Source organism: Oryzias latipes, chromosome 15, assembly GCF_002234675.1.
Source record: "Oryzias latipes chromosome 15, ASM223467v1".
Taxonomy (NCBI): domain Eukaryota; kingdom Metazoa; phylum Chordata; class Actinopteri; order Beloniformes; family Adrianichthyidae; genus Oryzias; species Oryzias latipes.
Window position 1 is genome coordinate 24,919,837 of NC_019873.2, and position 15,185 is coordinate 24,935,021.

General features: G+C 37.2%; 1 protein-coding gene across 7 annotated transcripts in view; it reads left to right on the top strand.

The window, feature by feature from the left end:
• Positions 1–15,185, top strand: part of adgrb3 (adhesion G protein-coupled receptor B3) — a 112,036-nt gene that overhangs the window by 73,010 nt on the left and 23,841 nt on the right. For all 7 annotated transcript variants that reach the window (XM_023963028.1, XM_023963027.1, XM_023963026.1 and 4 more), the window contains 5 exons: positions 2,391–2,499; positions 7,835–7,981; positions 9,538–9,613; positions 12,154–12,268; positions 13,087–13,130. In XM_023963028.1, the coding sequence (XP_023818796.1) occupies positions 2,391–2,499; positions 7,835–7,981; positions 9,538–9,613; positions 12,154–12,268; positions 13,087–13,130 (491 nt within the window). The remainder of the gene's footprint in view (positions 1–2,390; positions 2,500–7,834; positions 7,982–9,537; positions 9,614–12,153; positions 12,269–13,086; positions 13,131–15,185) is intronic.

The window sequence follows — 15,185 nt, forward strand, 5'->3', positions numbered from 1 at the left end:
TAGATAGATAGATAGATAGATAGATAGATAGATAGATAGATAGATAGATAGATAGATAGATAGATAGATAGATAGATAGATAGATAGATAGATAGATAGATAGATAGATAGATAGATAGATAGATAGATAGATAGATAGATAGATAGATAGATAGATAGATAGATAGATAGATAGATAGATAGATAGATAGATAGATAGATAGATAGATAGATAGATAGATAGATAGATAGATAGATAGATTGTACTGATGAAAGCTGGCTGCAGGCTATTTCCTCTGTTGGACACATCTCTCAGCTTGAGAGGTGGCAAGTCTCACTTTCAAAACTGCCACTGGTGTCTGAGGGAATGTGAACCCTGAAATCAAGCACATCCAGCCTCTGACAGGAATGCCATCTGTGATGACTGCAAGTCTACAAAGGGCATCTGCTCGCTTGTCACCTCCGCTGGCAAATTGACTTAAATTGGTTGTCACCTGCGCTGACATATGACTGAGGTGCTGCCTTAAAATAAGCCAGATCCATCACTGCCCCCTCTTTCATGTTCCTCCCTTTTTTTGGGCTCTGTATCTCTACAACTCACTTCAGATGCAATTGCAGGCCAACACAGACACTTCAAGCTTTGCTTTGACTGGCAGTCTTGGCTGTCTATGCAGGCAGTAATTAGGTGTTTACCTACTGCAGTTTCAGCTTGGCAGAAACCAGAGGTAGGGTGTCTGCGAGAAGAGCTCTCAAACAAGGGCTTTCGTCAGAGACGTATCAGAGAAATGCAGACGGGAAAGTGTTTTCTCTGTTCAAACACGCCGAGGGGGGACATTTAGTTGTTATTATGTATATCTGGTTTCATCATTGCACCATTTGGACACCAGAAAGGCGACGTCTGATTTCCGCAGACAAAGTTTGGGCTTCACAGTCGAGCGTTTTTCTCACTTGCTGGGTTTACTTGTATTAATGAGGCCAGCTTCCACAGCACCCACACACTGCATGCTGTGGATATTCAAACGCTCACATGAAACACCTCACTGTGAGCTTTTTACTGGCTCTAGATGTGGTTTTGTGCAGAGATCACTATATATTCACCTCCTGTCACTGTTACCATGGCAAGCAAAGGAAGAGCTCTGTCTACACAACCTCCACTGCAGCCATTTCCTTGTACTGCCTTCACATCTCATGGTTGCCATGGAGACCAGCAGAATGAGCATGACTGCACTCTGCGTCAGACATGCCGGAAGGGGCGATGTGCTCTTCCTCCCCCCTACCACTATGGCTTTCACTCTGCTGTGTCAGAGGCTCTCAACTTCAACATCACCTATTGCACAGCTTTGTAGCAGCACATGCAGAGACATGTGCCCACATATGCTTCACACGGTGCCACAGAGGAGGGAGATACCTGCCTCAGGTGTTTGTTGAATATCAACTCCAACTGGGGTGTTAATTGCTAAATGCCACTCAGAGGCTTTTTCTAATTGCTCAGCATCATCAACTTGTGCTCATATATTTAAAATCCTGCAATCAAATTTTCATGCTTTGGTACATTGATGTAGAGAGCTGCTTTGGTTTTGTCTCTGCTGCTAAAAATGTGAAAGGTGTGAAAAAATTGTCTGAATGATGCTCTTGTTGCATGTCTGCTTCAACACTGGGCCTCGATCTCACTGACAGACAGGGTGGTGGACCAATCCCACCAGAACAATTTGTTGGATTAGTGTGCCGTGATTTGTGAGACAAAGCTGACTGAACCAGCAGTGCCGCTGGTCACACCACAGAGCTGTCCAGAGTGCTGAATCCCTGCCTCTGCATTCTCTCTTGGAGTGCCATGTCTGTGAGCCGCACATGAACCGAAGCAATCGCCCTTAACTTGGCGGGGCATTTCAGAGGAGAAGCCAACCCGCCACGGTGTTGGCAAAGCTGACCACTGCAGCTCTGTAGCTTATGTCACATGGACGGTTCAGTCAGGGTGGCAGCAAAAATGTTATTAGCTTCTGCATCATCATCATTTTACATGTAAATGCTGTTGATCAGTAAAGAAAAAGCTGAATATTTAAATAGTAAAAGGCCAATCATAATTAGGGACATGGAAATGATCCCTGTCAAAAAAAAAGGTTTATATTTAATTAATATTCATATCAAATAGTGAGTTCAGTTTTTAAAATGATCTGGTATTACTATTTTTTCTCCTCTTTGGCTCAATTTGAATTGAATTTGTATTCTTATCGAGCACCTTTTGCTAAAGGTCTGAAACATAACTGTAATGAAAAGTCATCCCTTTTCCCTTTTTTAATCTTTTCTCCTCTCCTTCTGTCATTCTCTTCTTTCCCCCCCAACAAACCCACTGGCACATTTAAGAAATAATAGAAACATTGATAGTGTCCTTTTGTCCTTTTTATCTTCTCCAGATCTACCCGGGAGCAGTGGAGCTCATGCAGGTCATCGAGGATTTCATTCACATTGTTGGACTGGGCATGAAGGATTTCCATAATGCTTATCTGATGACCGGAAACTTGGGTAAGAATTGACCCTCTTTTCCTTCCAGCCCAGAGCTGCTCAGCCTTTCTGAACATTAATATCGACTTGAAATGGACGCCTCTCCTCTTCTGCCTCGCTATGTCATTTTTCACGCCATCGTTAACTTTAGATAAATGCTGTATGGGTCAAAGGTATTGAGTCCATGGAGTGGAGGTACGGTAAGAGCTACAATGCTGCAAATCAATTAGGCTTATTAGAACTTATTTTGTCCTACATTTCTTAAAAAAATATATATACCGTTTTTTATATATATATGTATTCCAAATTAGCTTAAGTGTGTTAGGTACAAATTAACCAACTTTTTGGGAGTTTTTACAGTTTTACTGGAAATAATTGGGAATTATCTTACATTGAAACTTTATGTATTTAACTGCTATTTTTGTATATTTATTTATTTCTAAAATGAACTGTATCTCTGACTGTAAATAAGAACTGGACTGATTGGCCCCTCCCCCCTCGTTTTTCAATCAGGTAGTGCCTGCTGGCACCACAAAGCCAAAATTCGATGGACTTCTATATAGAAATTAATAACTATTACTTACTAATTCTATTTGTCAGAATACCAATTTTTGCTTGTTTTATCAATTTATACAATATTATTAATAATTAATTTTAAAATTAACTATTGATATTAAATATACAATTATTTGAATGTTTTTATTGTTCATTTGTTTATTACTTTTATTAGTATGTTCAATTTTTCAATGTCAATTATATTTTCATTTTTTATTTCGTGTGCTTCCTCAGTTGGATCCTCTCCCTCTGGGTCAGCTGCTGTAGCTCTAAATGGGGGGGAGAGACCTGCATCGCCACCTAGTTATGGTGGGGCTGGTCCCCGCCTCTGATATTGCATTTTGGAGGGAATGCAGCTCTTCTAAGAGAGGGGAGGTCCCAAATATTGGCGTTACCAACAAACAACATTTTGTTTTCATGCTCAGCCTATTTCCTGTTCTCCCACTGTCTATCAACATCAGTTAGGGGGTGGGAGGTGTGAAAGATGTGGGAGGTTGTGTGTAGGTCTGGGGAAGGGGGGCTCCATTTTAACTTTCCTGCTTGTTTTTATATTATTTATTTTGTTTTGTTTTAATGCAAAGTACTTTGTGCTGTGTCTTTTTAGGATAAGTGCTATTTCAAAAAAGTTTGATTTTAATTTGACCACTCCTTAGCAGTTTGGAGGACTTGGGTACGGTGTTGGACAGTGCACCATATATAAGGAAACTGGACACTTAGTAACTTTTAGTTCAGAAATTCATGGTCAGTCTTTGAGAGTTTCTGATGAAACACAATACAACAGGAGATGAAATCAGTTCAGTGATTCTCTGCAGGTCTAATGAACATTTCTGCAACACTGAGCTTTGTCCAGATAATAGCTTCCCTTTTTTTTGTCTCTGGGGTCTGTAACTGGAACTGCAGTTATATTTCTTTTTCTGCGCGTTGCTGTGGCTGTAACCGGTGTCGCATAGCCTCTTGCAGGATCTGTGTTCTCAGTGGCATTTCATTTCTCACTCAGGCATAAATGGTGTCGCACTGGAATGAAATAAAAGAACTGCAGTCTTGTTTTATTCATGCAAGCGAATGTGCACACACGCTGTATAGCTTAAAGAGGGCGTTTTCCTCCTTGTATTCATTACAATAACTAATATTTGACCCACTTCCAGCAAACACTAACACTCCTAGGCTCTTTATGGTCTACAATTTCCATAACAATGAATAGGTAGCTACCAAGAATAGCATACCAAACATGCTTCAGTGAATGCACCCATTAAAATGCCATTTTGGAACAGCATGAGAGTCAAATTAACGGATAACAGATTTGGACTTGGAAATAAAGCTTGTCTGCTTTTTATAATGCCGTGAATTACAGACAACTTTTTGCAGATGTAAGGATAACTTTTTTTTTTACCTATGCTAGATTTCTTATATTTTTCTTAATATTGATTCCCAAAAGGTTTCTTTTATATTATTTTTTATGTTTTGATAAGTAGTAGGAGCCACTATATTGCTTTTGATAACAGTTTAAGTCAGGATAAAGCAAAGCTAAATGATATTGATATTTGTGTTTCTCTATTGATTGATTTTGAATTTAAGAAATTAAGGTTATAGCTGTTTAAAACACAATTTAAATGATTACATTTAAAAAAGTAATTTACTTAAAATCTCAATCATTTATTTATTAATTTATTTATTATTAGCCTAATGCAATCTCAATATGTTTATGAAAAACTGAAAATAATGTTATAGCCCTACCTTTATATGTTTATGTGAATTGTATCCGCCTTCATTAAAACTCAATAAAATTGTCCCCTTTTTTACTTTTACTTATCAAAGAATATTATAAACATCTGTGTATGCATATGTCAGTAACTATGTTCATTTTTTTTAAATTAGTATCTGTTTCGATTTATTTAACCAAAACACAATATCTTAGTCACCTATGGTTTCTCTGGAACAAAATCAGAGTAATAGAGTAATGAAGTAATGAGTGTTTCTGTAATCTAGTAATTGTAATTTAATTACCAAAATTTACTGTAATTGTAACTATTTGTTGCGTTACTCTGTTACTAACAAAAGTAATTAAACTACAGTAAGTCATTACTTTGTAATCCATTACCCCCGAACACCAGCCAAGGACATATTTTTTCTTGACAATAATCCCAAGACACACAAGAAACCGAACATCGCCAGCATCCAAACTCTTGATACTCGTGTCTATTTTTTGTAATAGTTGCGGGTCAAAAACCTTAAGTTGCAGCTGTTTTTTTTTGGTTTAAAGTTGCAAGATGTCGTTTTTACCTATAGGGGGATGTGCGCATTTAAAAAAAAAAAAAACCTTTTTTTCTCCAGTTTATCAAAATGCATTTTATGTGATCTCACAAAAAACTGTTATAAAAACGAATGTGTCCTGATGATTCCTTTTCAAGAGGGTTTTGTTTGTTACTTTATACAAACAAAGTTTGAATGTGAATGTTTTTATTTTTTTTTGCATTCCTGCAATTTGAATGGAGAGTTGATAGCCAGCATCAGTTCCTTCACTTCCAACCAGAGTGATCATGAGGTCCTTTTGATTAAAGGAATGGAAACTTTTGTAGATTCCTCACTGAAAGCCAAGTGTGGAGTAACTGGCAGAGGAAGCTATTGCAGCATCGTTTTGGTCATGAATTTATGGCAGCCTTGTGACACTCAGATAAATAGTGTCTGTCACTGTTGTTTCGTCCTCCGTCCTGATACTTTTAGTCAAATACTCTTGATTGCAAAAAGCTCTCCAGTCCTGCTCTGCATCCTCTCCCCTCACAAGGACAAGCCTGGGACACGGTAGAACATGGATAAACAGTTAGGATAGATTTTTTTTCTCCTTGTTTCCTGTGAGACCGACTATGTTGGAGAAGATTTCAGCATTATTAGGGATCAGTTTTTATTTTGTGACTATTAAGATTCAAATGCTTTTTCTGTTTTTTTTGCTAAAATTTAGATTTGTCTATTTATCACTGCAAAAACTACATCTTAAGAAAGTAGGAAAAGAATGTTTATTCCTTGCAAGAAAAATATCAAGACACAGTTTTTAAATAGCAAAAAAACTTTTTAAAAGTTGTTTTTGTTTTAAATAGGTATTCTTGGTAAAACCATTTTTCTTACCCCTTTGGTAAGATTTACTTTTCTATTTTAAAAAAAATCGGCCACTAGGGTAAGAATTTGACTTATTTCTAAGGGGCCTGTTTTTGCAGTATACTAGTTAATAAAACTAAGAAAATCTTGATTCGAAGTTCACTAATTTCCTTTGTGTAAAAAGAAGCTTAAAGAATCCTTGTTGTGGTCTGAATCAGCATTCAGACACATCGCTTGTCTTGATGATTGCTTTTTCTTTGTGCCAAGCCCCATCAGGCAGATGCAAAGGCCCATTTACCTGCAGAATTACCCAGAAGTCTGAGAGACAGCCCTCTCAGCACCCTGTTGTTATTCACGGTGTGCCCTGTGACTAAAACTTCAAACCCAAATAAACAAGCACTTACCACTGCTGCTCCTAACATCTGCTATAGCGAACAGGCCCCTCAGCATACGACAGGTCTTGTGGTGCTTTGCGGTTTAACGCTCAGCTCCGGTTCATCCCAGCCAACCACCAAGCACACCTTCACTGTCACTGATATCACACAACCATGGACTCACGCTAGGATTGGAATTGTGCTTTTGGCACAACACAAAGAACAATGGAGCATTTGCATCAATGGCTGGATTAGCCTCAGGTTTACCCTCGCGTCAGCCTCATTTGACTGGGGCTGATTGTGAAACCAGAAAGAGAAACGTGAAGCTTTGTTCTCCTCTGCTGATGTCTTTTTCTCAGTTATTTTTACTGACATTGTCTTTGTTTATAGACTGACCTTTTATGGCGCCTCAGCAGGGATATGGAAAAAAAAGAGTGATTAGAGGAGTTAACCGTCTAAGAGGTTTCGGATTAAAAAAAACTGAAAAGGCACAGTTCTGTTTTATTATTTAAATGGATTGTTGTTTTACATTCCAGTCATATTACACTTTTACAAGATTTTCATACATACAATTTGAACTGTATGTGTTTTGCTTTTATTAGAGCATAAAATATGAAACTGCCTGCCTTGTAACAGTTTGCATTTTAAGGCATATTTAAGCCAAGAATCAATGCTTGTTTCATTTAGATAAAATCTATGTCCTTTTTCCCCCCATTGTTTACATTATTGTTAGCCAGAATCAAACTTTACTTTTTCACCAGAAAATGATAGGAAGACACAAAAGCAGAGAATAACATCCCACAGTACCATCCATTAATGTTAGTTTTAAAATTCTACATTTTGGAGGTACTGCAGGGTTCCGCTTTTGCTTGTATTTTGACTGAACATTTTGTGTTTTAATGTAAAGTTGAAGGATCGTCTCCAACTCTTTGAGCCACAAAAGTTTGAGTTGTTTTTTTAAAGGCTCAGCACTGGTAATGTAAAACCCGAGGGCAGAAAAGTGCAGTCGCGTTCACCAGCAGGTGATGCATCAAGGAGGCTTGAACAGTCGAACTCTCACAGAGCTATTTCTTCTATATGACACCAGATGCAGTTTGACTTTGTTAGAGGTAGAGCGACCAAGCAGAGAGGCTGCATTTCATTTCAGTGTGTGGAGCGACTTTTCTTTTACACAGTAGAAACAACTCTCTGTGTCTGTAGTCAGTATATTATAAATGAGAGCAGTGCATGAGATGGGTATTCTATCTCATCAAGTCGGCCTCTAAACCTGCAGAAACTCTGGGGCCCATTCCTAATCTGTGTGTCTCCGTGCCTCTGTGTTTGTGTGATTGCTGCAGTGGCCAGCATCCAGAGACTTCCAGCTGTGTCTGTGATGACTGACATCAACTTCCCCATGAAAGGTCGTAAAGGCATGGTTGACTGGGCCAGGAACTCAGAAGATAAAGTGGTCATCCCAAAGGGCCTCTTTATTTCCCAGTCAGCAGGTAGGTGACTGAACATAAACAGCAGAAAACAGATCCATGCGACCTGCAGCCCACTGCATCTTTCTGCAGGACGCACGGCTTCCTAAACGGTCTACAAGTGTAAACCTCATTTGTCTCTATTAGGAATTTGCTGTTTACGTTAAAATCATTTTGAATACCTTATGCTGAAAGCAGAAATCCGCAGAAGTCCAGTGACTTGAGTCAAACGGATGTGTCTGCATTGAAGACTTTCTTGCAGACACATTAGTCTTCTGTGGAAGGTTTTCTTATTGTTTGATGCTACTCCAGCTCATGGTTGGAGTAAATAACTTTGAAAAGATGACAATTTGCTTGACTGTGTTTGTTCAGTTATATTAGCGTCAGCTGAGTGTTTTTCTCAGCTTTTTAAACACTGGTTGCCACTCTATCGGCAAATTCGGAGCCAGCTTTCTCAAACTAATCAGTTTAATCTGGAATATATCAAAGATAACAAAACAAGGGGTTGATGAGGAATCTGTGCTACATTTTGCACAAGTGCTGCTGCAGTTTGAAATAGCGTAAGAGCTAACTCTGCCAATGAAACATTTGTCTTTTTTTTGTCTTTTATCCTTTTTTGTTTCGAATTTGTTTTTGTTTTTTTGTTTCTGCATGTTTGTGTTGTAGAGGGTGTACACTAGATAAAGAGGTGGCATAGAAATAAGAGAAGAACTATAATCTTGAAAAAGAAAATTAGTAGAAAGTAGTAAAAAATGTGTCCATGTAGCAAGTCAATGTTACTTAAATCTTTTAGTAAAGAAATCCAAATTTAGAAACAAGGAGTTTAAAGCAAGCTTTCAAAAAGGGACAAATATGCTTAAAATACTACTATTAGATACATTTACTTCCAATTTAATGTAATACAGTCCAATTAGAATTTGTCTTCCTATTTCCAAGGAAATACTTTTATATTATTTGGTATTTTTTACGTTTTTATTCACTTAATTGTTGTTCATTTTGAAGACAGTCGCAAAAACCAGATTAATAAATGAATCACTTATTACACTCATGTTCAAGTACAGGCTGGTCCGTTTTAAAAAATCCTCATAAAATTTAAGACTAGTACTTCCTTTGAGAACATATTTTTACATTTTGAATGCCAAAATAATGAAAATGGATCAAAGTTTAACTTTGTCACCAGTAACTTTAAATCACCATCCTCAAAATTGAACCAAAAAGTCAAACGAAGCAAAAAGAGTTTTTTTGAGTCTTAAATAAAGTTTTTCTCCTGTCAATAGTGTAAAGCAATAGTTTTCTTATTTCTAGATCATAGTTTGTAATGAGAAGAAAAGAAAAAAGAAAAGTGGGCTGATTTTAAGAAACCTTGTAAATGTTCAAAGCAAAGATAAGCTAAAACAACTGAAAACCTAGACAAGTATTTTAAATGTCTACAAATAACGGTTTCACATCTTTGCAAGTATCAAATAGTTTGCATTGCTGATAAGTTACCAAGTTAAGTTACTTTTTAAAACAAGAGATGTTTCACACACAAAAAAACGAACATTTACTACTCCCAATTAACACTCAGCTTCTTCTTTTAGATATGGAAGGCTCCCCTGTTTTCATTTTGGGTACTGTTCTCTACAAGACCCTCGGACTCATGCTGCCATCACCAAAGTAAGAGGAACATTTCTCGTTGTGTGTGTGTATATGTGTGTTTTCTTTCTGTCTGCTGGCAAGGAGAAATTTGAGACAGATTTAATCCTTTGGAAGGACCAAGGTGTCAGTATTTATTCATAGCAGTAGATCAAGTCTGAACAAACAGCCTGTGCCTCTCGCCTAGGTGACCCTGTAACGTTTCACTTCACAGACAAGAAATTAAGTTCTAATCAATTAGAATTCATCTTGTTTTGTCCTTCTTGGAAGAAAAAAAAATGAGAGGTTTACTCTAATTTTAGAAGTTTAACAAACTCACTGCAGCGTGGAGCGTGCAGTTAATTAGGGATGACATTTAGTGTCTGGAAAAGCTGTGGGAAGGCCCAAAGAAACACCTGGTGTCAGCTACAAGTCAACACGTCCCTGGCACCAGCATCCAAGGACAGAGCGGTCATTCTGGGACAGGCCAGGCCAGCTGTCGCAGGTGGAGTGCCTCCACGCATGTGTGGAAACATAACTGGACATTAAAGCTCATTCTCCTCAGACTGTCTTGGGGATAAGATGATCAAGTGGAAACTATCAATGATTTCCCATTTGCTAGATTTTAAGTCTCTGACATAAAAAAAGCGTTTCTTACCACTAAATGTCAAAAGTCTGTAAGTGTATTCTGAGTGGGGCAATTTAGTCTAATGAGTTCCATTTGAACAAAGTGTAAAGCTGACTCCTCCCAGAGAAAAAAAGCTGGATAAAAAATATTCAGCTCAAACAGTGCAGAGATAAAAAGGAGCCTGCTGCAGTCTTTCCACTTCTCTTTTTCTTTTTTCTTAAAATCTACATTTAGGCTTTTTTGTGAAATACTAATGAAGCTTTAGCGCAAGACAATGATTTAGATTTAAAAGCTTTGGATAGAGGGGAAAAAAAACACCTTTAATGCACTGCAATTTTTTTAGGTTCATTAAGGATCTGGAAAAGAAAATGTTTCTAGAAAATGCTCACTCATTCACCTTAAATCGAAATAAATTTTATAGAATGGCATTTTCCAACTTTAACATCTAAGTAGAAGCTTCGTGTTAACCCCACGTTGTTTGCATTGCAATTCAGAGGGCAACTTCAATCAGGTCTTTTTCCTATGTTGGCAAGAAAAAGTCAGTATTAAGTAAATATTTATTACAATTTTAACTTCTAAGCTAAGGCTGGGTAATAAATCGATGTATCACTTAGTTTGAATTCACAATTTAAGAAGATTAATTTGAGAAAAATGTGAATTTATTTTTTCCAAGCACCCTGCTCTGTTGGGCTTCCGTTGTTCAGAGTAAGGTCAGCCCACCTGTATTTCGCAACACACAGACGTGAAAATGGTTACTAGCAAAGAAGAGCTTGATCCTAAAAAAAGAACAGTTTCTTCAGTTATATGGAAATGGTTCGGTTTCGAAACTTCAGAAAAATCTGTTTGAAGGCGGTTGCAACCAAAAGTGTGAATGTGACAAATATGTAACGATACCTAAAGCAGCGGCGCTCTGTCCAGTGGGAGAAGTGCTGATATTAACGTTACAGAATACACTTACATCTCATTAAACATGAGATGCTCAAGCTACCAGCAGCTCACAAATCACCCGCCAACATTGTTTCACTAACAGTTTTTTACAGCTTGTATTTAGTTGCACTTTGATTTCAGATCAACTCTCACAGGAGATGTTAGCATAAAAGAGTGTATATTAAATAGATTCTGTCATTGTAATGTTTTTTAAGAAAATAAAGGAAGGGAGAAAAAAATCGATTAAAATTGGAAATTGAAGTTGGTGTAAAGAAACTGATTCCATTTGAGGCCATATCGCCCAGCCCTACTCAGACATATTGGAAAATGTAATCATATTATGTATTATATGTTAAAAAAAAGCAAAAAATGTACTAACAACAGTGTACACTGGGGATGACTATTAAAATGCAATATTTTTAAAGTAATTTCATGAATAGACAATGCTGCCGTCTAGTCCGGCCTTCGCAGATTCAGATGGTTCAGGACGTCCAAAACTGAATTGTGCAATTTGGGAAATGAAAATTCACACGAGTCTGCATGAATTTTTACACCTTTTGCAGAAGGGGAGAGGTACAAACACGGCCAGTGAGACTGTCTCTCTCTTCAAGACGGAAAAATCTTTTTTTATTTTCCAGCAAGGCAAAATGTAAACATGCAAAATACGTCATTAGACTCTGTGTTTTTGTATAGTCTGCATTGCAGGTGCCGTGGTCACATAAACACTTCGGCACAGAAAGAAAACAGACCAGAAGTCACAGACAGTCCTGTTGCTGACCTCAGCACAATACTTATCTGGTAGTGCAGGCAGAAAAGAAGCATATTTCACAATACAATATTCATGCATTTATAAAATCCATTGAATGCATAATCAAAAGAGCATAAAAATATGATGAAACCCCTGTTCACTTCCACAATAACATGTAAAGAGTAACGTGGATCTGTAAGCAGAATATTTTTGCAGCAAGTAAAAAAAGAAGTTTGATGTTTTTTTTTTGTTTTAACAATCTGTGTTTTTTTTTTTCAGGAACCACACAGTTGTGAACTCAAAGGTTATTGCGGTGACTGTGAGGCCGGAGCCTAAGACAACGGAGTCTCACCTAGAAATTGAATTGGCTCATATGGCCAACGTAAGCAGCAAAGTAAGTCATAAAAGCTAAAGCTTCACAAACAGTTCATTACTACGAGGACAGCATGTCATAGATCTACGGAGGTTTTTATTGATTTGTATATTTATTTTGGCTCACTACTTTTCCTGAAAAAGGCATTGAAAAAACTTCAATGGTGCTTAAAGACCCACTCTGATGAATGTTAGGTTTTTAGTGTTTCCAACATTTTCTGGTACCATTTTTCTGATGATGGAGGACATATATAAAGACGGTTAAACTCAAAATAGCATTTCTGAGTATTTTTTTTTCAAATTGTTGTAAATCAGGAGCAGACAAAAAAAAATGCAGTTTAAAAAGGATTTTATTTTTTTCTTAGAAAATACTATTGTCGGGCCACAAGCTCCCAGCTCCAGTCCATTGTGACACGTCCACTTGTAGACGATCCAACATTGCTCCCTATTTTTGTTCCACCAATAATGTTACTTTGGGGGGTTTGAAGGGCGGTAAGCTAGCAGGACAGCATGTAAACAGAGAGCTCTCAGTTATGGAGGGTGGGAAGGGGGGCAGGATTGCACCATAACAACAGTCCTGCCCACAACTTAGAGGCAAATTTCTACTTTCACTCTGCAGAAACAATGTCCTAGAAACCACATTTTTGATGTTTTTGTTGCTAAAACTGGCATAATCATAATTAAAAGACCGCTGGGAACACTTTTCAAATAGCTCAGAAGATGATCGGAGTGGGTCTTTAATGATTCATACTTTATAAGTTATATTACAGAATTACAACACATGATGATGTAAGTAATAACCATTCGTCATAATATTTTATGTTTATTCCTACACTCTAGGGAACCGTAAAACCATACTGTGCACTATGGGACACCACCATAACGTAAGTAGGCATGCATTTTCAATAATATAACATTCATTTTCTGTCTTATTGGGTTTGCTTTCTGCTTAAAGTAAAGACTCCTGTAATTAGCTCATGTCTCTGCGTCCGTGTCGGTGAGGCTGCAAAGCAACCGTTTCCTGTGTAGTGAATCCCATCCTGATTACATCAAGATTTTTATTATTAGTCACACATGAGTCACAGACACCTCTGTAAAATCACTACACAAAATTATTTGTTTTGTTCTTTACTGATGACAAATTATTTTATGACTGGAAATAGACTATTACATTGAAAATCCATGAGCAGAGATTAAAAATACACATTTGACAAGACACTGTGAGGAAAAGAGGAGATAAATAATAAGTTTGTGGTTTGATAGAATCGTAGGCACAGATGCTTTAAAAAAGAATTGCCAACAAAGTCTAAAAATATAATTATGATATATTTATATGCACTATTTATACACCTAATTAATACTGCTTCTGAAGCTTTAGTTGGCTGTGCTTTATTTAGGGTTGCATGTGTTTGTATGTTAGTGTTTTTGGACAAAGTGGTGACGTCTTGCTTGCTGCTGATTTGTTTTTGTGCCTCTGCAGGCTGCAATGTTCTTGTGTCCCTGCTGCTTGATAACACGTTTTGGGATGACACTGGGTTGCTTGATAACACCACAGTTGTTGAATTATCAGAAACTTTTCTTGCCATTATGTCGCATTTTACTGTCAAAGCAGAAAAGCAAGTCCATTCTTTCCATGTAAAGCAATGAGGTTTAATGCAGCTTTTCCCACAGAACTGTAGGGTTTCACATCTGTGGGCTGGCCTGCTGGGAACCGCACAGCTGAAAGGTGGAGACATTTTGGTGGAGCGTTGGGGGAGAATCGGTTATGGGGGGATGCACAGACTGATAAATTCAAGTGTTCAACTGCAGGACCATAAAAGCCGATTGTGTTACTATCAAACCGGAACTATGACTTATTCAGAGAACGGGATGAACGGACAAAGAGGCTTCAGTACATCGGAAACTGAAAACTTTTTGTTCTTGCAGAGACTAATTTGTTTGTAAAACTAAAAAATTGATTTATCTCTCTTTTTCTTCCATGACAAGGCATCCCAGTGTGGCAGTAAAGTACAGTTGTTTGCTCAGAAACTAAGACTTTTTTTTTGGCATACTGTATTTTGAGGGAAGTTGCACTCGTGAAATATTTCAGATTTTAGTTTCTTTTTTGTAAGAAATAAAAAAATAATAATCAGAGCAGAATGGTGGTGTTAAGTGGATTGTGAAGACTGTTGATTTTAAATGGCATGTGAACTATGCATGCCATTGCTGCCATGGTAATGTTTGAGGACATCTTGTCTATTTCTGAACAGCAAAGACAGAATTAGGGCACCAGCAGACCCAGTGTTTAATATCATCATCCTTTCCGATCCACTCTTGTTTTTTTAATCAGCTCTCTGCCAAACTACTTCATGGGATTATTAACATCTTTATTGAGAACATTTGGCTCTTTCTATTCGACAATAGCAACCACTTAGATTTGTTCAAGAAGTAATGGACCATCTGTCCGACGTGTTGGTCATAAACAGATGATAGTGCTTCTTTTCACAATTAACAGAGTGAACATGATTGTGAGTAAAGGACTGTGGTGCATTGCGAGAGCACTGGAAAACTGAGCTGATTAATTTTCTATCAAATCAATAAAGAAACACTGCATTTTGGACAGTTCTTATGATTAATATTTCATCAAATAAATGGACAAAAAGGTTTGAATATAAATTATGTAAGAGAAATTGAGATGCATTAATATGTAAAATAAAATATGCAGAAACTGTTTATTTCAAGGACGGAAAAATTATATAATAATTCTCGTTTATGTTGAATGTGTCATTGAAAACATGTTGAACATTATATCAGAGCATCTTGCATTGATCATAAGTGCTGTGAAAAAGTAATTTGATCATAAATGATAAATTACAAATGTAGTATTCATTATTCTCTTCATAGACATGCTAAGCACAATAAAAAATACAAAAAAAAGACAAGGGAGTCTATACTTTGTT